General features: G+C 45.4%; 1 protein-coding gene across 2 annotated transcripts in view; it reads left to right on the plus strand.

Moving 5' to 3' along the window:
• The first annotated feature begins 18,631 nt into the window (after positions 1-18,631).
• Positions 18,632-23,108, plus strand: part of Ap1s3 (adaptor related protein complex 1 subunit sigma 3) — a 56,902-nt gene continuing 52,425 nt past the window's right edge. Inside the window, exon 1 of one of the 2 annotated variants that reach the window (XM_070016033.1) lies at positions 18,632-18,737. In XM_070016033.1, the coding sequence (XP_069872134.1) occupies positions 18,735-18,737 (3 nt within the window). In that variant the 5' untranslated portion in view covers positions 18,632-18,734. Of the gene's footprint in view, positions 18,738-19,507; positions 19,589-23,108 lie in introns of those variants that run through there. The other variant, XM_070016026.1, reaches the window with a different exon arrangement.

Raw genomic sequence — 23,108 nt, forward strand, 5'->3', positions numbered from 1 at the left:
TGAACTTAGGGCCTAGGCACTATCCTGGAACTTTATTGCTCAAGGCTAGCGTTACACTTCCAGCACTGATAGTTAATTGGAGATAAAAATCTCATGGACTTTCCTGGGATCCTCAGATCTCAGCCTCTTGAGTAGCTAGGATTACAGGGGTGATCCACTGGTGCATATACTTTTTAACATGGAATTTTTTTTTTTAATTCTAGATTTTTATATCACAAGAAGAAACGTTATCCTTCCTCCTCCTCTTCCACCTTTTTCTCTGACACCTCCTTTTTTAAAGAAGATTACCCTCCTCCCATATAATCTTAAAAGCCTATAATCCTTTAAACCTATAAATATAGCTACTCTTGAGGCTGAGATCTGAGGATCATGGTTTGAAACCAGCTCAGCCAGGAAAATGCATACAACTCTTATCTCCAAGAAACATGACGTTGAATTATGACAAAGTGGTAGAGCACTAGCCTTGAGCACAAAACCTCAGGGATAGCACCAAGGCCCTGAGTTCAAGCCCCATTGGGGGAAAATATTTTAGCATTGTCTCTTTTTCTTCAGTATTCTAAAGCTTTCAAATTAGTTAATGTTCCCCCTCCTTGGGGTTCCTGTGACATGACAATGTGGCTTTTCAATTTTGGAACGTTTTTCTGGATTATTGCCCTCATAATTCCTCCAAGAATTTTCTGTTTTGTTGTTGTTGTAGTTTGTTTTTGCTGCTGTTGGTGTTGGTGTTTGTTTTTTGTACAGGACTTCTATGAGATTAGAATGTCTTGGCTGGTTCCTCTTGTGTTCTTGTCCTCCCCTTTTTTCTTCTTTGGCACTGTTTTTACTTTCTGGATAATTTCCTCAATTTTACTTTACAATTTTTCTATTGGCTTTTTTTTCTATTGGCTTTCTTTTTGGCTTTTAGATGTATGGTTTTCAAGAGCTCCATGTTCCCTGAATTTTCAAAATGCTTCCTATTTCTCTGAGTAAAAATGCAGTATCTTCTGCTGTCTTCTTACAGAGTTGTGAGTGTGTGCATGGTTACTAGAGATCATATTCAGGACCATGCACATGCTAGGCAAGCAGCTCTACCACTGAGCAACTTCTCAGCCCTAAATATGACCTATTTCCATTCCCACCCCCACTCCATTTCTCCTTATATTGCTGGGGCTTCAGAATACCAGACCAGAGTTCTGGCAGTGAGTTATGCCTCAGTCCTTTTCTGTAAACTGTGATGCCAATTTCTGACTGCTTTGCCTCTCTAATCTCCCTACACAGTTTATTCTGGGTGTTTTCCACCTGTCATTCATGGCAGAGTCTTTCCTTGAATGACTGGGGATCACTGGCTGGCTACTTATTCTTACAGTCATTAAGAAACTCATGGTCTCCATGAGAACACTTGCTGGCTAGTTCTTTGGGAAACTCCCAGTGGTCAGCCTCTGCCTTTCTCTGAACATTGCCAGTTGATTTCTGGTGATAAAAGACCAAGCTTTCTGGTACTGAGTTAGGCAAGTATGGATGGATAGGTGATGCTCACATTTTATAACATAGAGTCCCAATTTTCAGGGTCCTGAGACCGAAAAAGGGGTTGGTAGGGGCTGACTGCTTCACATCCAATCCCTAGCCAGCCCTATTGTAGCTCTTGTTCTGGGATTGGTGGCTGATAATAGTTTGGAAAGAGGCCTCTGTCTGTTCCTTGGGTCCTGAGTTCTTGATGTTGTAGCAGAAAAGAATTTGAGGACACATAGGTAGAGACCAGAAAGTTTATTAGTAAGGCAATGTGAAGAAAAGATAATAAGATAGTACATGGTATGGACATATCTGATGGAACAGAGTGCATTAACATCATGAGTATGTATGGTGAAACATCCTAGGAAAAGTTTCTTTCCATCTGACACCTGCTACATTTAAGTATTCTTTGCTGTTACTCTTTTACCAACTGGGCTCAGAAACTGGCCTGTTTATCAAACTCTGTCCATTGATGTCTAGGCCTCCCTTAAAAGACAGGATGAATTTTGCCAGATACTCTCTACAAGACAGGTGTCCATCCTTGACATAAATAAAACTTCAACACATTTTGTGTTTAGAGGAGTCATTTTCCTGAATGTTCATATTTCCTGGAAAAAATATTTTTCTTTAAGTTATCCTTGCTTGGTTTCCAGGTCGCACTAATTTTTTTCACTAATACTACAGTTTATGGGGGGAATGAGTGCAAGGCTTAATTGATCATATTTCTGTGTTTGTAATAGAGCTACTCACAAATACCATGTTTGTCTCTGAATTTCTGGCTGCTGGTTCCAATGCCTCATTTCTTCTGATGTCCCCTGCCTCAGTCTCCTTTGTACCCCCCTCCTTCAAAAAGAACTGTGCCTTGGTCTCCATGATCAGCCAGGGATTTGGGGTGCAGACCTAACCAATCTGACTTCACTCTAAAACCAGCTTAACTGCAGCCTTCTCTGGTCTGTAGCTGGATCTCTTACAGCCTCCTAAGTTTGCTGCCATCATCAGCTCTATTTCCTTCGCATAGCTTTGGGTTTAGGCCTTACTTTTTTTTTTCTGTCCAGTGTTTGAAAGTTTAGGAACCATGAGGAAGTGAAGGAGAATTTACAACTACTTCAGCATATTCAGCTGAGAAACTTCATTCTTTACACACATACTCACACATATTGTATGTGCACTAATTTATTGAAGATGTACAGGTAGGAGACTGAATAGGAAGTTGTGCACACAACACTGCAAACTATGTTTTTTGGAAATGCAAAGGTAAACAAGACTTCATCTTTTTTCTTAATTGTGATGGTAAAGGTGATGTGCAGAGTGGTTACAGTTACATAAGTCAGGTAACGCCTCTTTTTGTAAATTTTAAGTTGTAATTTTCCCACACTGGTTTTATCTAAATACAATCTTTTATTAAAGAAAGTAAACCTCACTAAGAATATTCCTTTCCAATTTTTGTTTAGTACAATAAACTTGAAAATGTCTGCTTTTCACAGAATAGCCTATGGCATCTGAGGGAGAAGGCAAGAGGAGGAAAAAGGCCTAGGATCTATTATCTTATTACATTTTGATTTTGAACCCAATGCTTGCATCTCAGCATGTGATGAGTCAGGAGTTAGACTATTTACTTTGGGTAATGTCTTCATGTTCTATATTTTATATTTTTACTTTTTCTTTACAGTGTCTTGTTTGATTGTAGGAGTTCCTTTAAAAGTCTGAATCAGAGTTGAATTACTCTCCTTCTTCAAAGTAGATTTGCTGTCAGCTGGTGATTTTAGATTTTTGTCCCTTTGAGTCCAAGCCTATCAAAGTGCAAATTAACACATTTGCACAAAGAATCACTGTCACCATATGGTTTTAGTTTGTGTTCGTGTGAGGCTATGTCTGTCTGTATAGACACGAGTTGTGTATCTTTGCTACCATGCTGTGCCTGCCATACAATTTTCTGAATTGCTGCTTCTCTTGTGGGAGACCCAGTGATCATCTGAGCCCAGAAAGGGCCATAATAGAGAAGGAAGAAGAAGAGGAAGAGGGAGAGAAGACGTCCTGTTGAGCATTATCATTCTTTCAATCCCAGTGCTAAGTTTTTTACCTGGATTATTATAATTCCTTTTAGACTGCCCTGAAGCTGGGTGTCAGTGACTCACAACTATAATCCTACCTAGCTGCTCAGGAGATAAAGATCTAGGGATTAAGATTCCTATGAGCCTGGTAGACAAATCTCAGACTGTTTGCTTCCATTAAAGAGCAAAAAGCTGGAAATGATAGCATGGCTCAAGTGGTCAAGAGCAGCCTTGAAACAAAGTTTCCCTTGAGGTAGCAATTATGTTTATTCCCATTTTATAAATAAATGGTCCTCAAATTCTACTTTGTCTCCCTCCAAAATATATCCTCTTGCTCATTCAAAAGTACTCTATGCAAATAATGCCAGAAAGCTTGGACTAGATCCCAGGCTGTCTTTAAATTCCAGTGCTCCTCCTCACTGACCATGTACACATCTGTACTGTGTGCAAACACTGTAGGCATTGGCTGTTCTTGTTACCTCACTGTGTGTACAGTAGTATCATGTGTGAAACATGTAAGGCATGAAAAGTAGTTAGACTAGAATCTATAGTAGAGAATCCATAGGGGTTGCTTTCCTCTCCCTTCCTTCACTTGGAAATAATGGAAATGATTTGGCACTTGAGGCTGCTTTGGGGAGGGAGGAGTGAAGGGCAGTGTGTGGGGAGGGGACTGTGGGAGGAGAGTCTAGGGAGCTGTAGGTGGAGATGTGTGGCCTGGCCCCATCCTGACTTCCAGTTCATGGAGTAGGAAGAACACAGGGTTCTTTCCCATACTGACTCGTACCAATGAGGCATCTCTGACTCAGCCCCTTGGGCATTTGTTACCTGGTTTCTGGAAAGGGGACGGATAAAAGTGTGTGGGGAAATCCCCATTCCCTGAGAGTAGACAAGTGATCTGTGAGGGAGAAAGCCTCAAAAGGCAAGGGTTGGAGCTCCAGGGCTGAGAACCTTGAGGGCTCAGAAAAGGGGAGATAGTGGGAGGAGCTGGAGTCCTGGGACACTGCTCAGTAGGGTGTTTACATGTGTCATTCAGCATGTGCCACTTGAACACGCAAGCGAGGTGCTGAGTTTGGGGGGTGCAGGGCGATTTGCTGGGTTCGAACCACAGTAGCAGCCATGTGCCCTCTGGCCATTTACCTGTGTCCTCCCATTGGGGTGTCTGTCAGGTGGGGAGGATAATCACCTTCTGAGAGCATTGCTGTCAAGACTGGATGGGTTACCAGGGCCTTGCAGTCTCACTCAGCTTCTTCCTTCAAGCCTGGCCCTCTGCCAATTGAGCCACTGCTCCACTAATGGCTTTTTGGTAGTTAACTGGACATAAGAGTCTCCTAGACTTTTCTGCCTGGGCTGGCTATGAACCATGTTCCTCAGATCTCATCTCCTAAGTAGCTAGGTGTGAGCCACTGGTGGCACTAGACTTACATGGTGTTTGCAGCAGTCAGTGCCTGCCACACAGCACTCCATTCGTTTCAGCTGCTTTTATGTACCAGACCGGGCCATAAGGTCAGCTATGTAAACCCAAGTGTCACTCTGTGGTGTTCTGAAGCTCATCCCCAAAGAATCAGGACAAGGCTCAGCCTGTCAAGGCTCATATTGAGGTGAGCCCAGACCTTCTCATCCTGTCTTGTGGGAAGACACAATTTGTGTCTTCCTTCTGGGGTTCCTGATAACCCTTTTTTTAGTCCTTTTTTTTTTGGTGACAAGGACTACAGAGCAATAGGAAAGGCCCAGTCTGAGTCAGGTGTGTGACTTGCCATGGGCTGGACAGGCTGCAGTGGTGAAGTCAGCTGGGAATTGAGAAAATTACAAATTTTGAGTTGCAGCCAAAGGACCCAAGAGAACACTTCATTGAACTTCTCCATCCCCTCCCCCAACCTCTTCCATTTGAGAATACTGACAGTTGGAAGGGTCAGTGACCTCACTACCAAGTCAGAACTTCTGAAGCAAACACTCCAGTAAATGAACAAATAAAATGCCTTCTTAAGAATGGTGCTAGTTCATGTAGAATATTTTTCCACATTAAAATTTTAACTTTTTCAGATGGGAGGGTGGGGGGATAAAGAGATGAGGAGTGGGGGAGGGGAGAGGACCGAAGAGTGGAATGCTTACTAATAGCTGTTACTCAAAATGAACACAAGAGGTCACTGCTGTACCTTGACTGACCTTAAAAGGCACGAACACGTAATTCTTTTTTTTTTTTTTAATTGTATTTTATTTTATTTGAGAACATACTGTACAGGGGGGCTACAATTACATGGGCAGGATAATGCATACATTTCTTACCAAGCATTGCAGCCTCCTCCTTTGTTTACCCTTCACTTCCCTTCCCCGCCTCCCCCCTCCCCCCACCCAATTTTACCCCCCTCCCCCCACCCAATTATACCCCCCTCCCCCCCCCACACCGACATTGTAAAGCTGGTTTTGACATGACATTTTGTACTTCTCATTGTTGCAACAGGTCCACCTGAATCCTTAAACGACTTGTTTGTCCCCATCTCCTCCACATGTTATACTGACATCAAATATAGTGAAAGCGGGGGTTACACTGTGGGGGAGGGACATACAAAGCAACAAAGAAATAATCTTATAAATGCGTTAGAAACACATGCATGAAAGAAACGAAAACATTAAAATACATATTTAAGGGTTCATTTTCCTAACATCACATTATCTGACCTTTTCCGCTTGACTCATACCTATACTAGATATTGCAAATAAGGGAAACCATGGGACCTATGCTTCTTTGGGCCTGGCTTACTTCACTTAATATAATTTTTTCCAAACCTTTCCATTTCCTAACAAATGGGGAAATGTCATTCTTTCTGATGGAGGCATAGAATTCCATTGTGTATATATACCACATTTTCTTGATCCATTCATCTACTGAGGGGCATCTGGGTTGGTTCCATATCTTAGCTATGGTAAATAATGCTGCAATAAACATAGTTGTGCTGGTAGCTTTAGTGTGGTCTTGTTTGTAAACATTTGGGTAAATGCCCAAAAGTGGGATTGCTGGATCATAGGGGAGATCTATGTGAAGTCTTCTGAGGAACCTCCATACTGCTTTCCAAAGTGGTTGAACAAGTTTACATTCCCACCAACAATGAAGTAAGGTTCCTTTCTGTCCACATCCCCTCCAGCATCTGTTGTTGTTAGAGTTCTTGATTTTTGCTGTTCTAACTGGGGTGAGGTGATATCTCAATGTTGTTTTGATTTGCATTTCTTTTATGGCTAGGGATGTTGAACATTTCTTCATGTGTCTATTGGCCATCCTTCTTTCTTCTTCAGAGAAGCTTCTCTTTAAGTCTTTCGCCCACTTATTTATTGGGCAGTTGATTCTTTGAGGATTTGTTGTTGGGTGGTTTAATTTTTTGAGTTCCAAGTATATTTTAGATATGAGACCCTTGTCCGTTGTATGGCTAGTAAAGATCTTCTCCCAATCAGTGGGCTTTCTATTGATCTTGCCAGCTATGTCATTTGCCCTGCAGAAGCTCTGCAATCTTATGCAATCCCATTTGTCCAACCTTTCTTTGATTTGTTGTGCTTCCGGGTCTCTATTCAGAAAATTTCGGCCTGAGCCAAGGAGACCTAGGGTTTCTCCTATTCCATCCTGTAATGTTTTCAGAGTGTCTGCTTTGAGTTCAAGGTCTTTGATCCATTTGGAGTTGATTCTGGTACAGGGTGATATATAAGGATCTAGCTTTAGTTTTCTACATGTAGTTAACCAATTTTGCCAGCACCATTTACTGAAGAGGCTGTCTTTCTTCCATTCTATTGTTTTAGCTTCCTTATCGAAGATTAGATGGCTATAGGTCTGTAGGTTCATTTCTGGGTTTTCAATTCTATTCCATTGGTCCTGAGGTCTGTTCTTATGCCAATACCAAGCTGTTTTGATTACTATGGCTTTATAGTAGAGTTTGAAATTTGGTATTGATATTCCTCCAGCAGTGTTCTTTCCGTTGAGGAGCGTTTTTGCTATTCGGGGTCTTTTATTGTTCCATATGAATTTTTGGATTGCCTCCTCTATTTCCTTGAAGAATGAGGGTGGAATTTTGATAGGTATCGCGTTGAATTTGTAGATAGCCTTGGGAAGTATTGCCATTTTCACGATGTTAATCTTGCCAATCCAGGAGCATGGGAGGTTTTGGGGGATACTTCTCAAAACTATATGCTAATAAGTTTGAGAACTTGACAGAAATGGACCTTTTCCTAGCAAATATTGACGTGCCAAAACTAAACCAAGATGAGTTGAACCAGCTTAACAGGCCCATATCAAGCATTGAAATAGAAACAGCAATAAGAGACCTCCCAGCTAAGAAAAGTCCAGGACCAGATGGTTTTACAGCGGAATTTTACAAGGCCTTCAAAGCAGAGCTCACACCAATACTCCTCCAACTCTTCAATGAAATTGAAAGAGAAAGCTCACTACCGAACACATTCTATGAAGCCATCATAACCCTCATCCCAAAACCAGGCAGGGACTCATCAAAGAAAGAGAACTATAGACCCATTTCTTTGATGAACATTGATGCAAAACTTCTCAACAAAATTTTGGCCAATCGACTTCAACAATTCATCCAAAAAATCATACACCATGATCAAACAGGATTCATTTCAGGGATGCAAAGCTGGTTCAATATACGCAAATCAATTAATATTATTCATCACATCAACAGGAGCAAGAATAAGAACCACATGGTTATCTCAATAGATGCAGAAAAAGCATTTGACAAGATCCAACACCCCTTTATGATGAAGGTTCTGGAAAAATTAGGAATCCATGGAACATTCCTCAATACAATAAAGGCTGTATATGACAAACCTACAGCCAGCATTATACTCAATGGTGAAAAACTAAAGCCATTTCCTCTTAACTCAGGAACAAGACAAGGATGCCCACTCTCTCCACTTCTCTTCAATCTAGTATTAGAATGCCTAGCTACAGCAATAAGACAAGATGCAGACATAAAGGGGATCCAAATAGGGAAAGAAGAAATAAAACTCTCCCTCTTTGCAGATGACATGATCTTGTATTTAAAGAATCCCATAGACTCCACTCCCAAATTACTCAAGCTGATTCAAAACTTTGGCAAAGTAGCAGGTTATAAAATTAACCCCCAAAAATCAATGGCTTTTCTATATGCCAACAATGAGAAAAGTGTGGCTGAAATTAGGAAAGCAACTCCATTTGTAATAGCCCCACAAAAAATAAAATACCTAGGAATTAACTTAACCAAAGAAGTGAAGGACCTCTATGATGAAAACTTTAAAATCTTGAAAAAGGAAATCAACACGAACACGTAATTCTATGGAGACTATTTGAATCTAGTCTATAAAGGCCAAGAAAGTTTTAAAAAAAAAATTCTTCACTGCTCTGGGAGCCTCATTTTACCAAATATCCAACTGTGGGATACCAGAGTCCCACTTTTCTTGAAAGTATAGGTTTGATGCAAGAACATCAGTTATCCACATTATTGATCAAAGATGACAAAGAGCAATGAAAATAGGGCAAACGCCTAATAACCGTGTCCAAGAAAATGTTTTCCTGAGTTGCATAGGAAGGCTCATGGAAGTGAATTTCCAGCTGCCAAGGGCTGGGATGGGTGACCTCGTTTGAAAAATAATTGAGAAGTAGGGTAGTATAGCTGGGCATCAGTGGTTCACACCTGCAGTAATTCTAGTTACTTTGGAGGCTGAGAGCAAGAGGATTGTGATTCAAGGTCAGCCTGGCTAGGCAGTAAAGTTGGACACAGTGGCACACAGCTTTGTAAGAGGGTGCTATTTGGAGAATTACAGTTCCAGATCAGAAAGGTCTCAATAGAAGATGGATATGGTGACATGCCTGTCATGCTAGCTATGATGCAGGACTAAATACAGTTTCCTGTCCAGGAGCTTGTCCAAGTAGGAGGCCAAGACCCTATATCAAACAAAGCAAAACAAAACAACGCAGACATTGATCTGATTGTATACATATGTAGAAATGTTACAATAAACCTCCCCTTGTACAACTAATTAAAAATAGCAAAAAAAATACACATCTGACAAGTTACGTCGAAAACGAACTTTACTACTTTGGTGGAGGGGAGGGGGAGCGGGGAGGATCCAATGGGGGGGCAGGGGAGGATGGGAAGGGATAGAAAGGGAAAACAAAGGAGGAGGCTACAATGCTTGATAAGAAATGTACTCATTATCTTGCCCATGTAATAGTAACCCCTCTGTACAGTATTTTCACAATAAAAATAAATAAATAGAAAAAACACACATCTGGAAGTTGGCTCAGTGGTAAAGCACAAACTTAGCAAATATAATACCAATACTGTGAGTTCAAAGCCCCAGTGCCACAAAAGAAGCCAAGGTAGGTGAGTGTGGAACCAGGATTTTGTCCATGGATTGTTTTTGCAGTGCTTATGCATATGCTAGATAAGTGCTCTCCCTCTGAGCTACATCCCTGCACTGTTTATTATTTTTTTTCCCTTGTGAGGACTAATGACTATTAGTTGCCATTTGCCATTAGCACAGAGAGCTAAAGAAAAAGAATCTTTTGCTAATAAAATCCTAGCTCAGTGGCTATAGGCCTGTCCTACTTTGGGCTAGATCTTCTATCACCTACTCCCTGCTTATTTTAGCATAGTCCCCTGGCTTTCCCCCCCACACCCTTCATGTAGCTGATTTTCTTCAGGCTTCAGGTCCTTTCTCAAAGAGTCCCTTTCTGAATTCCCTAGCCAAGCACACACCACCCACTATCCCCTGTCACTGTACCCAGGTTTTATCCTCCACATACGCTATCACAATTTCCAACTGCGTGTTGCTCTCCAGTTAGTTCTGAACACTTCGTGGCCCCATGCATGGAAACAGTCCTGGCCAAGTAGGGAGATTTCATTTAGGCTTGCTGAGTTGGGCATGCCAAGGAAATAACTAATACTTGACAGACATGGTACTTGTGAATAGAAGAAGCAGTTCTAGGAATCACAAATCATAATGATTATTAATAATGCTAGTTCTCTTCTTATTTATGTTTAAAAGTGTGGTATATTAACACAAATTCAATATAATTATTGGTATGAAAAAAATAATGCATGCCCTTTGCCACGAATAAGACATTCTGTTCCCTGCAGCCAGTAGGGCTTCAGGAAACTGACCGTGAAGCAGATCTCTGAGGAGTTGGGACAAACTGAACTGGAAAAGAACTCATTTTTGGAGCCTGCTGAGAGTGGTTGTCGCTGGCAGAGAAGAGAGTGGGAGTTATAGCTCCTCCCCTATCCCCAGGATGGACGCTGCCCTAGTGAGATCTTCCTGTCTGCCTGAGACAGTGGTGCACACACTTTCCAATTGGTCAGACCTGCTCATTCATTTTTTAAAATTACAGGGAGCATGCTAAATAATTTCAGGTATGAGTGTCATTAATTCTTACAATGAAACTGCAAATCAGGTACTACCACCATGTCATTTACAGACAGGGAAACCCAGGCACTCAGAGGTTAGGTTGTAGGCGAATCTGAGCTCTCCACCAAGGCCTTGGGGCACATGTGAACTAGACTGTGCTGGAGCAGGTTCCCTCTAGGATGATGTGTGATGCCAAGCCCAAGCACGCTGGCTCTCAGGGGAACTTTCCCCCCAGGAAGTTTGAGTGGTCCTCTGGCCTGTGTCCATACCTCAAGGTGGAAAAGCATGTGTTAGGTTCAAAATTTTGCCCACAGATGTGAAAGATGTGCTGTATTTAAGGGTTAAATGTCCCCTTGAAATCCATGTGTTAAATGTTCCATCTCCAAGTTGGTGTTATTGGGAGATGGTGAAACCTTTAGGAGGCAGGACCTAGTGTAAGCTCCTTATGTCATTGGGCAGCCCCCCTCCCCCCCTCTCCTTTGTCTTCCTGATCAAGAGGTGAGCAGTTTGCTCTGGGGTACACTGCTACCTCAGTAGAGGTGCAGAACAATGAGGCCCATGACTACGGACAGTGAGCCACAAGCAACCTTTTCTCTTTAGAAGTTAATTGCCTCTGGTATTTTGTTAGAGTGACAGGAGTGTGACTAATACAGTTTGGCTAGAAAAAGTACAGCCAAGTGAACTGGGAATGAAAAGCACAAGAAGGAAGGAAAGCTCAAAGTCTGGATGTGCACATGGTGGAAGCTGCAGAATTACAACCGGAAAGATGACTGGCTCTGGCACCAGGAGAAGCAGAATCCGAATCTCACTCAGCACTGTCTCCATCTTCCTAGTGAGAGGATTTTGAAACTTTTATTTTTCTAAATAGTTGTACAAAGGGGCTTTAATTCAACATGTCATTTTACAAGTACAACGCATCTTGATCAACACTGCCTCTTCCATCATCCCTTTCCCACACTCCATCCCTTTTAGTTACCTGCTTCCATTTTGGCAAAGGCACATTGAGCATTATGACTATATCCACTTACCAGATAATTTTTTAAGTTTAGTTTTTGAGGAAACACATCACCATGCAGACCGGGCTGGTTCTGAACTCACCATCCTCCTGCTTCTACCTCCTAAGTACTGGGATTACAGGCAGGAACAACCATGCTAGGCTTTACATAACCTTTACATGTTGTTTAACCATTCTGAGTCTCAATTTTATCAACTATAGGAATGGAATAATCATGTACACAGAACTTGTGGAAAAATCTCAATGTCTTCCAAAATGCAGGAGAGTTTATGGTTTATGGACACAGATAAGGAAGGATCTACAGAGAAAAACCTACATTGCTAAGTGAGTTCCTGGCAGCTATTCAATTCATCCAGTGATTAAAACATGGCGTCAAAAGAGTAGAAGGTTTGTAAACTTTGCCTAAGCAGAACTTGACTCCATTTCCTTGCTTGGTGGGATTATAGGTGTATGCCATCTCACATATACTCCTATCTTAATATTGTCTTCACATGCTATGCTATCTTTAAGTAGTTGTACAAAGGAGCTTCAATTCAATGTATCGATTTCTGAGAACTCCCATCTCTCCTAACCCCACACATCCTCTCAAGTTGCCTGGTTCCATTTTTGCATGTGTACATTGAATATTATGATTGTGTTCACCCACACTGTCTGTCTGTCTTGTGTCTTGGGAGACTTGTCAAAGTCATCCACAGCTCACAGGTGTGTATCACTGCACCAGCTCCACAGCCACAAGAACTTTCCTGAGAGGGACAAGAGTTTAGGCATTCTGAATCCGGAAGTTGGATGGCTATGGGGAGGGAGCAAATGGTACCAAAAGTCAGACCAGGGCTGCCTGCAGCAGGTAAGGATTCCAACTCTTTAAACCTGAGACCCGGAGTGGGGAGGCCAGATCACCACTGCCCCCTGTAGAACCACATCAAGGACCAACATCTGAACACCCACCTGTGTGCTTTTCAACTGGGCTGAGGTTGCCAGCCCACCTCTAACGTGCACCTGCATACTATTTCTTTTCTCTTTCAGATGTGGCTGTGAGAAGCTTGGGAATGCATTGTTGAAGTAGCACATACTCCTCCAGACTAAGAGAAGAGAAGCCGAGAAGCTGTAGTCCCAGACTTGCTTCTCTTTGATTTATTAGTCTTTAATCTGATTCTGGGTCCCCTGAGGATGGAGCCCTATTCTAAAGGAAAAAGGAGACCTGTTTGCTTCCTGATGGGTCTTGTGTGATGAAGCCAAGTAAGTCCTGTCTATTTTCAGATTCCAGAGATGCCTGGTAAGAATTCAATAGGCATCTGAAGAGCTTTGAATGAGCACACAGATGAAAGATCCCCCCTGGCCTTTGGCCACACACCCTGTTTACTTTCCAGAGACAATGGGGGGTTTTGAAGTGTGCTAAAGTAACATCTGTGTGGTCTTAATCAGTATTGAGAGAGGTCAACTGGATTAAGCTAACATTAAGACTCTGATTGGGAGGGGAAGGGATTGGGGGAGGGTATTTGTCTTACCCTGTAGTCATAGCACATGCTCACTGTCTTACAAATTCCTCAGGAGCCAGGAAGAGATGGTAGACCAAAGAATTCTCCATGGTATGTGTATGGAGCATATAGACCTGTGGGTTTGTTGTTGTTTATTTGCTTTTTTTTTTTTTTAGCAAACATTTGGTCTCTAGAGATAATGGACAGAATTAAATTATGTATGAACCAACAAGTTTAGCATTCCAGGCCTTTTCCTAAAAAAGAGATCCATCCAGTGGGCCTACTGCAGAGAACATGCTAGGTGATGCAGCGTGTAGCATCTGACTGGCTGGCTTCTCCTCACCCTCAAGGGTCTATCTTGCTCTCACCATGGCTCTTGAGTCGGGAGCTTTGCATTCCTCCATTTTTGTGCTGGTAATGGAGTTTGAACTCAGTGCCTTGAGCTCTTTTCTCTTTTCTGCTCTAGGTTGGAGCTCTACCAATTGAGCCACACCTCCAGTTCCAACTTTTTGCTGGTTAATCAGAGATGAACCTCTCAGGCTCTTGTCCCTGGCCTAGCTTTGAACCACAATCCTTAGATATCTGCCTCTTGATTACCTACGATGACAGACTTGAGCCACCAGCAAAAGAGCCACCTCTTCCTCTAAATCCTGGCTGGTTTGCAGCGACTGGTGACTGAAACGAACCTGTGTGTGCATACGTGTGCATGTGCACTTCTACACACAGGTGAAAAGTCACACACATACACACATACACACTGAATCTCTGGGACAGATTGCCCATTACTTCTGTAAGCTCAAAGCACCACACAGTTGGGCACTTTATTGTTTGAACAATTACTTCTAGTCTAGATGTCTTGATATAGGGCAGACAGCCAAATACCTTCTCCAGTTAATCTCCTTTAATCCAGCTGTGCACTGGCCCCTTGCCCATCCTCCAATCTTGAAACTCTTCAGTGGCTTCTCCTCCTCTCTACTGACTGGCAAAAAGCTCCTTTAAAGATTGGTTTATACCAAACCAGTGCTTTGAAAAACTCATTGTTTGTTTAGGTCCAAGACTGGAACTCAAATTTAGTACCTAACACTTTGGCTCCTTGGTTAGTGCTCTACCAACTGAGCCATGCCTTCAACCCCTATTCCCACTGTTCTAAGAGTAGGATAGACAGAAATCCTAAAACCAAGCCAAATATGACAATGGATAGAAGCTTGGCTCACATGGGACTGAGCAAAGGTAAGAGGATAGGAACAGGAAAGAGAGGAAGTGCCAGAGAATGGTGTTTCCTGGGGTTGGGGGTGACGCACGGAAGAGAAGTTCTGTTAAGTGAGGGCTGTAGTGCAGTGAAGACTCAGGGCAGGCCCGCTGCATGGGGCAGTAAAGGCTTAGTGCTGATCTTGGAAGGGCAGTTTGGTGAAGTGGTAGTGGCAGAAGTTTCCTGGAGTGGGTTTAAGGATTGCAGACGAGGGAGGATACAGATGAGTCAGGTGACTGAGGAGAGCAAAGAGAGAGGAAAGATGAGGCCAAGCGAGTTTGTGTTTGGTTTCAAGCACTGGGGATGGTACTGACTGTCTAGGCAAGGATAAAATGGCTGAGTGAGAGCAGCCATTGCCAAACATGACGTTTGTGTGAGAGGGTGTGGCCTGTGACCAGCAAGGGACCCGCCCAGATGACCCTACATCATCTTCACGAGGTAGGGGAAAGTGGAGAGCCTGGGACCATAGGTAGTATAGCAGTGGGAAAATCCTCTCTCCCTCTCTCTCTCTCCCTCTCTCTCTGTTTCTCCATCTCTGTCTCTCTGTCTTTGTCTCTGTCTCTCTCTCCCCCTCCTCTTTGTTCTCTTTCCTTTTGGTGGCATTAGGGTTTGAACTCAGGGCCGTGCACCTGCTAGGCAGGTGCTATACCACTGGAACCAAGCCCCTCGTGGAAGAAAGCCCTCTTTTGACTGCTTGTGTTTTCTCAGGGAAGACAGAAGGGAAGGTACAGAACCAGCCCATTAAAAGGGGGGCACCTTTGAGGAGAGTACTGCCGTGAGGTTTCTAGGGAGCCACAGACCATTTAGATTAGTATGTGAGAATTCGTTCAGACATCCGTCTTGTCAATTTTGCTCAGTTAAAATCAAGTGGTAATTGCTTGTTCTGGGGTGTGAATTCAGGGCTTCACACTTGCTCAGATGGGAGTCTGTCACTGGAACAATGTGTCCAGCTCTGCATTTTGCTGACTATTCTGCAGGTGTAGTCCAGGTGACTTTTCAGCCACGCTGGCTTTGAACTGTGATCTTCCTGACCTCAGTTTCAGGAGTAACAAGTGTGAGACCCCTGTACCCGGCCAAGGTGAAGCTTTGAATAATGAATTCTCCCAAGGGGCCAATATTTTCTTCATGTGTTATGCAGGATAAAGGCCTGAAATATATTTGATATTTAGGCCTGAATACATTATAATGTAATTTTATAATTCCTTATGTGGGCTAAATGCATCTTCGCCAGCCCCTTTATAAGGTACTAAGCATGAAGACCCTCCACATCTTAGAATTCTTGCAAGGGGACTTGCTTGCTTGTGATTCTAGGAAGGCACATTCAGATCATAAACAGGATTACATTTTTATTTAAAAAATGAAATCCCCTCCTCATAAAGAATGCACATCTGAAAGAAAATATAGCAAACACAGCATTGGCTATTTCTTTTTTTTTTTTGTCGCTTGTGGGGCTTGAACTCTGGGCCTGAGCGCTGTCCCTCAGCTCTTCAGCTCAAGGCTAGCACTCTACCACTTGAGCTACAGCGCCACTTCCCTGTCCTTTTCTCTTTATCTTTACATATTATTTATTTTTTGTGGTGGTGGTGGTGTTGGGGTTTGAACTGAGAGCCTGGTGGCTTGCTTGCTTAGCACCAGGTCCATTTTTTTTTTTTTTTTTTGAGAAAAGGTCTCTATGTATGTACTGGCTGCCCTGACCCTCAGTTCTCTTGTTGTGCTTCAGTGCAGCTGGAATAACAGGTGTGTGCCACTGTGTCTGGCTAATAGTTGACAAGGAATCTTACAAACTTTTTGTCTAGGCTGGCCTTCAACAGTGATCCCTCTCTCTGATCTCCACCTCCCAAGTAGCTAGGATTACAGGAGTGAGTTACCTTACCCAGCTCCAGTGGTTTGTTCCTTCCTCCCTCCCTCTCTCCCTTCTTCCCTCTTGACCTCAGGGCCTAAGTGCTGTCCCAAGGCTGGAAGTTGATCCACAGCTCCACTTCTGGCTTGTTTTTGCTAGTTTATTGTAGATAAGAGTCTCATGGACTTTCTTGCCCAAGCTGACTTCAAACTGGTATCCTCAGATCTCAGTAGCTAGGATTAGAGGTCTGAGCCACCACTTTATGAGTACAATGCATCTGGATCAATATCACCCCTTTAAGAATGAAGTTCCAACACAGCACAGTAAGGGAACTTTCTCCTGTTTTAATGTGTGACTTAACAGGCATGTCAAGAGCATCGGGATTTCTTTAGCTTTAAAACTCCCCATAATCCTAGCTACCCAGGCTAGACCTGAGGATTGAGGTTTGAAGTCAGCCTGGGCAGAAAAGTCTGAAGTCTCCAGTTAGCCAGCAAAACGTATAGGATGTAACACCACTCAGAGGGAAACGCCAAGGGAGAATAGGAGGCCCTGAGTTCAAGTACACACACACACACACACACACACACACACACACACACACACACACACACACACACACACAAACACACACACACACACACACTCTCTCTCTCTCTCTCTCTCTCTCTCTCTCTCAAAGCAAAGTGAATGCACAGAACTGGGTCCTGACATTAAGTTAGCTATAGAAGAAAAAGAATGTTTGTGTGTGCTGACATTAAGTTAGCTATAGAAGAAAAAGAAGGGTAAGGGTGTGTGTGTGTGTGTGTGTGTGTGTGTGTGTGTGTGTGTGTGTGTGTGTGTGTTTGTGTGTGTGTCCCCCAAAGGCCCAACGCTGGGGAGCCTGGGCCAGGGTGGGGAATGCCAGGATTTAGAAAGCAGCTTTCCCAGGGAGGGTCCCTTTTCTTCCAGACAAAACCAATCCACACCTCTTGAGGTTTCCCAGCATCAAGTCATCTTCCTCCCCTGTCCAGGAAGAGGCTACACCACCATGCTGAAAAGGATCACCTGGCTATAGGGGACCTAGAAGCCTCGGGTTCTGGGGAAAGTGAGGCTGTGGGACCCCAGGGCTTTGGGGGTGGGTTGTAGCAGGCTTTTGGTGTCTGTCCATTACAACTCTGCCCAGAGGTGCAGCCTTCCCTGGCCTCCCATTATCAAATCTTTGTTAGCCCCCTCCACCAGCTTAGTATTAAAATTTTGTGCCCCCCCCCCACGGTGGGATCCCTGGGGGGCATATAGTAGTAAATACTTGTGGCCCTAATCTGGCCTGCTCTCTGTGGCCTCCGTTTACTTTGCTGCACCCTGAGGTGGCTCGCAGGACAGAATAAAGTTCACAATAAATCCTGGCCAGGATGTTCTCCTTTCTGGAGATGGGGGAAGTGGCGGGGGGGGGGGGGGTTGAGTCAAAGGCCAAAAGGGTCATATGACCTTTTGGGGGTATTTGATAAAACCTATTCATTCCTTTTCTACGAAAGAACACAAATCAGCACCCTGCTTACAACTCAAGGGGGTGGAGAGTCCTAATACGCCCCAGATAAAAACCTAGCCTTAAAACTCTGGAAGAGCCAGGCACCTGCGGCTCATTCCTGTAATCCCAGCTACTCAGAGGCTGAGATCCGGAGGATCCCGTTAGAAGCCAGCCCGAGGAGGAAGCAGTCAGCGAGACCCCATCGCCAAGGAACCAGCGCACCCTGTATGTACGGCGACCTTTAGAAAGAAGGGACGAGGAGAAGGATCTGCGATCCTGGACAGACGTGGAGCCGGGAAGGGGAGGCCCAGCTTCCGACCTCAGCGCTGCGGACCGGCCGCCGCCTCCAGACCAGGTTCAGGACCAGACAGTGGCGCCAGGCTCAGCGGGACCTTGGCCGGGCTGCCACGTGCAGGCTGCGGAACCCGCGCCCGTCCGCCCGGAGTTCCGGGCCCGGGAGGGGCAGGTCAGTCACACCTGTGCCACCCGCACCGGGAGGGGCAGGGGTCCGGGGACCGGGGGGGGGGGGAAGATGAGGGATCAGGGGAGGGAGGAGAGGAAGAGAAGGATGGGGGGGGGGGAGGCGGGAGGGGGAGGAGTCTGTAACTTTCAGTTCAAGGGCATTGTGGGAAGCAGCCATGGTCTGAGGCGCCCGCCTCACCTGTCAGCCGCGCGGGCCGGGGCGCTGGCGGATCTCCGGGCGCAGGTGGCGGCGGGGTCCGGGTCACCATGGTGAGTGCCGGCGGGCGGCGCGGCGGCGGCGGCGACCCAGGAACGCCTGCGGCGCCGGGGGCCTGGCGCGCGGCCGGGAGGGGTGCGGGGTGGGGGTGGCGCCCCGGGGCCCTGCAGCTCGCGACCCCGCAGGCTCCAGGGGTGGCCGCCCCCCGCCCCCCACCATACACACACCAGCGCGGCAGCCGCGTTCGTCCTGTTCGGCTTGCCGGGCGCCCCGTCGGTGCCAGGCACGGCGCCAAGCGCCGGGCACGGCGCGGGAGACCCGTGGAGCCCTGCGCCCACGGAGCTTCCCGGCTCGGGCGGGAAGGAGACGCGGTTGACAAGAAGGATAGGGGACCCCCCCCCCCCGTGGCGATCGCTGGGAGGCGGCGGGTCCCGGGGGGCACTCTGCGGGCGGGAAGAGCGGGGAGGCGGCGGGGCCGGAGGAGGCAAGTTTTTCTGAACCCAAGTGAGGAGTTTTGGTTTTGGTTCCAGCCGAACAAACTTGGAGGTGGGGGGGGTGAGGGGGTGTCTGAGCGACTGTGCCGGCTTGGTGCGGGAGGTGGGAGGCGCCCGGAGCCGCGCCCGTCCCCGCCGCCCCACGTGCGCTCACTTCGCAAATCCGTGGGGGAAAGCGGTGGGCGGGCGCTCGGTGGGCGAAGAAAACGGATGGACGCGGCCGCTGCCCGGGACGGTCCACGGTGGAGCTCCTAGGCGAGGCCCCACGGCCCACGGGAGGCCCACTTTGCTTGTGCGCGGAGGGTCCCCTGTCCATGCATCCCCGTGCACCAGGGACGCGGTAAATAATGGAGCAGCTCGGTTGGCCTGCTCAAGTTTCCAAGGAAGGAGCGCGCCGACGCCGCGCGCAGGTGATGCGATTCCCAGGCCGCCAGCTCATTTGCCTAATGGAGGGTGGAGTAGCGGCCCGCGTTCGTTGGCGGTGCGGCTCTGCCCGCTCCCGGAGCCTCCGGGAGGAAGGGACGCCCTGTCGTCTGACCCCAGCCACCTGGGGAGAGTCTTCGCTGCTGTTCCCGCTGTTTCCACCAGGCTGCTCCTCAAGGATATGTTGTCGCCCATTTTTAAGGCCGGCCGACCAGCGGGCCAGCCCCGTACCCTAGGCTTCTCATCCCCTCCAGCCAGACACGGCGGTCACGGCCTGCACTTCCCCAGCCCAGAGCCGCTCCAGCAGCCCCTCCTGCTGAGATGACTCCTTGGCCCCCTTTCTCTGCACTTGCTCCTAACCTGTAAGACAAGTGTTCTTAAAGCGCAGCCCTGGTACCCCTAGGGGTCCTCCAGGATCTCTTTGGGGAGATTTGCAAGGTCAAAACAGCACTAAGATGGAACTTGCCCTTGTAATTCTCATTCTCCTAAGACTACAGTGAAGTTTTCCTGAGTCCCTGTGATGGGAAACTGAACAGCAGACCAAAGGCAGAGCAAAGGGGAGTCCAGTTCTGCCTTCTGTCAGGCCAAACGTTAAGGAGAATTGCAAAATCAACACAAGGCCATTTTTAACTGACTTCTTTGCCTTTGGGAAACAGTGTTAATAGTGAAAATGCTGATGCATAGATGGAATAGGTATAATATCACTTATTTTTTATTTCATTTTTTAAAGCTGTCTTTAATTGGCACAAAGGGGCTTCAATTCAACAAGTAAGTGTATGAATACAATGTATATTGATCAGTGACACCCTCTCCATGCATCTCACCCATGTATCCCAACCACACCCAAGATAACTTGAAGACAAGTTACCTGGGTCCAGTGGAATCCTCCCCTGTGTATGCCATACTTTATAGTCAGTTGGTCTGTGTACAGATGCATATGGCCCAGGTACTGTATTTTTAAATGAATTAGTAATGCTGCTGTCAATGGTATTAATGGATATAACCCATGTAAGCAAAAAGAACTTTGGCATTCTTAGTATGTAGGAGGGTCAAACTATTTCAAACTCATGGTCATGGGGATATGCCACAGACTCGGGTTGAGTGTACCTAAAAGTGCTTTGGTGGAGCCCTGCCCCTTGTAGGTGTAGCATTGTAGCATTACCTCTGACGTGTAGTCCCAAGCAGGAAAGCCTTTGCAGCCTTAGTAGCTCTAGCACTCAGCCCTCTTGGTTGGACAGCCAGTTTATGAGTTTTTTCCTTCCTTCCTGGTTCTTGTCTCTTGCTGACTCATTTGCTAGGGAACTAGAAAATGCTTATCTCATGTCACCTGGTACTCTACCCAGAAAGGGACTTTCGCTTCCTTGGTGCCCTGGTGTCCCCTGCATGTTGGGCCCAGTGTCCTGTTTGTTAACTGGATTGTTCTGTTTGAGTTAACTATGTATATGTTTTATCTTGCCTTTTTGTTTAGAAATCTCTGCCTTTGAAACAATGCTAGGCCTATTGTTCTGGAGGAATCCCACAGGTTTTTACTCTGATCTGTAAGGACTTACTGTTGAATGATTGACAGTGCCAATGGATGAAGGACTCCTTTATTTATTTTTCCTTTAAGAAGAAGACTGATAGGGTTGTAACATTTGTGAAGACCGATAGGGTGGTAACAGAGAGGCTCTGGTGCTACCTTTAATAACAGTGTAAGTGGACTTTTGATTTATGATGCTCCTTCTGTTTCTGAAAAGCTAATGTGGCTTTTCCTCATTGTGAACAAAACAGGAATCTCCCATTGAGAGAAACTCAAACATGACCCCTTGGCAAAGCCAAATAAGCATTCTTTGTGTTGTAAATCCAGTTCTCATAATCTTTGTCATTATTATAAATCAATATGGAATTATGGTAAAGTTGTATGTCTATGATTTGTAAATCTGAAGAGGGGAGATGGGAGGATGGGAGTGGAGTGGGGGAGGAATTTGTCAACTGAATTGTGAAGCCATTTCCAGATTTATATTCGCTTGGAAAAAAAAATGAGTGCACCTTTTTCTTAGATCAGATTTAAAAAGCAGTTTTGCAGCCCAGCCTAGTGGCTCAGGCCTCTAATCTTAGCTATATGGAAGGCAGAGATTGAGAAGATGTGTATAGTTCCAGGCTAGCCCTAGCATAGAGCAAGCAAGACCTTATCTCAAAAATCACCAGCACAAAAAAGGCGAAAGGTATGATTCAGGTGGTAGAGAGCCTGCCTAACAAATGCAAACCCCTGAGTTCAGAACTCAGTACTGCCCCTCCCCCCAAAAACCCCAAAACAAATTGAACTCCCCTTTCCCTCCCCCTCCCCAAAGCCAACTCTAATAAGGAATTTCCCCTGTTGATACAAGGGAGCTGCAGAAGAGCCAAGGCAAAGAATGGAAACCATAAACTTGTAGATCCCACCATGCTCCATCCTCCACTATAGCAGCCTTATTATTAGAGGATAAATAAGACTAGTTATTTTTGACAGTTTAAATTCCAGTGTGAGGGTGAAGAATCTGTTAGGCAATGAGTGTGTTCTTTGTCTGGAACTTGGCCTGGGCAGCAGTAGTAGTGGGGGTCAGGTGTGCCAAGAGCTCACTTCTGCCAAGCCCTCCCCACCACCACAGAGGATTGGTACTTCTGAGCCACGCTGCTTCTCTACTGCTTCTTTCCCCATACTGTGAAAGGCTCACAATTTTCCTATGGTGTTATATTAATATGCATTGGGATGGAAGCAGTTGGTGTGGTATTGTACTGTGTTGTCAGTGTCCTTTGAGATTCCATCAATTATTTCACTATGCCTTAAGATGTAATAAGTAAAAGTAATCTCTCATTCTCTTTTTCTCCTTCCTTTACTCCCTCTTCCTCTCCCTTTTACTTACACATATGCATTCTCTTTCTCCTACTCTCTCTCTCTCTCTCTCTCTCTCTCTCTCTCTCTCTCTCTCTCTCTCTCTCTCTCTCTCTCTCTCTCTCTCTCTCTCTCTCGTACACATACAAATACAGAACATTCATGTAAGAGCCTGTGGGAATGAACATTCCTTTTTTCTGTGTTGGTTAATCATTTGTTCAATTTTGTCTTTTTTGTTGCTACGTCCAGACCCTCCCTCAGGAGACTTGAGACCCTCACTGTGATTTCTTTCTCCCCTGGGACTTGCTGCCTCTCCTTGCTCTCCCATCTGGCACCTCTAATTCTCATGATACTCTTCCTGATAGGACTGTCCATTTTCCCTGAAGCCTTGGAGCCCCTTACTCAAAAGATGGCCTTTGAACACTGAGATGCTCCCAGATCCTGTGCCTGAAACAAATGCACATTAATTACACAGTTCTCCAGTACCACACTGCCTGGAGAAATCTGCTAGTATCAGGGTAAAGTAAGAGCTTGAGTAGTGCACAGTTTGAAATGGGATGCCCTTGACCTCTAGGAGGAAGCTGGCCTTGGAAAAATACTGCCAGTCTCAGATCTGTAAGCTTCTGACAGGTAGAGCTGAGTTTGGAAGTCACTCT

The sequence above is a fragment of the Dipodomys merriami genome, unplaced genomic scaffold (assembly GCF_024711535.1).
Source record: "Dipodomys merriami isolate MVZ:Mamm:240054 unplaced genomic scaffold, mDipMer1.0.p SCAF_1, whole genome shotgun sequence".
NCBI classification, from domain to species: Eukaryota; Metazoa; Chordata; class Mammalia; order Rodentia; family Heteromyidae; genus Dipodomys; species Dipodomys merriami.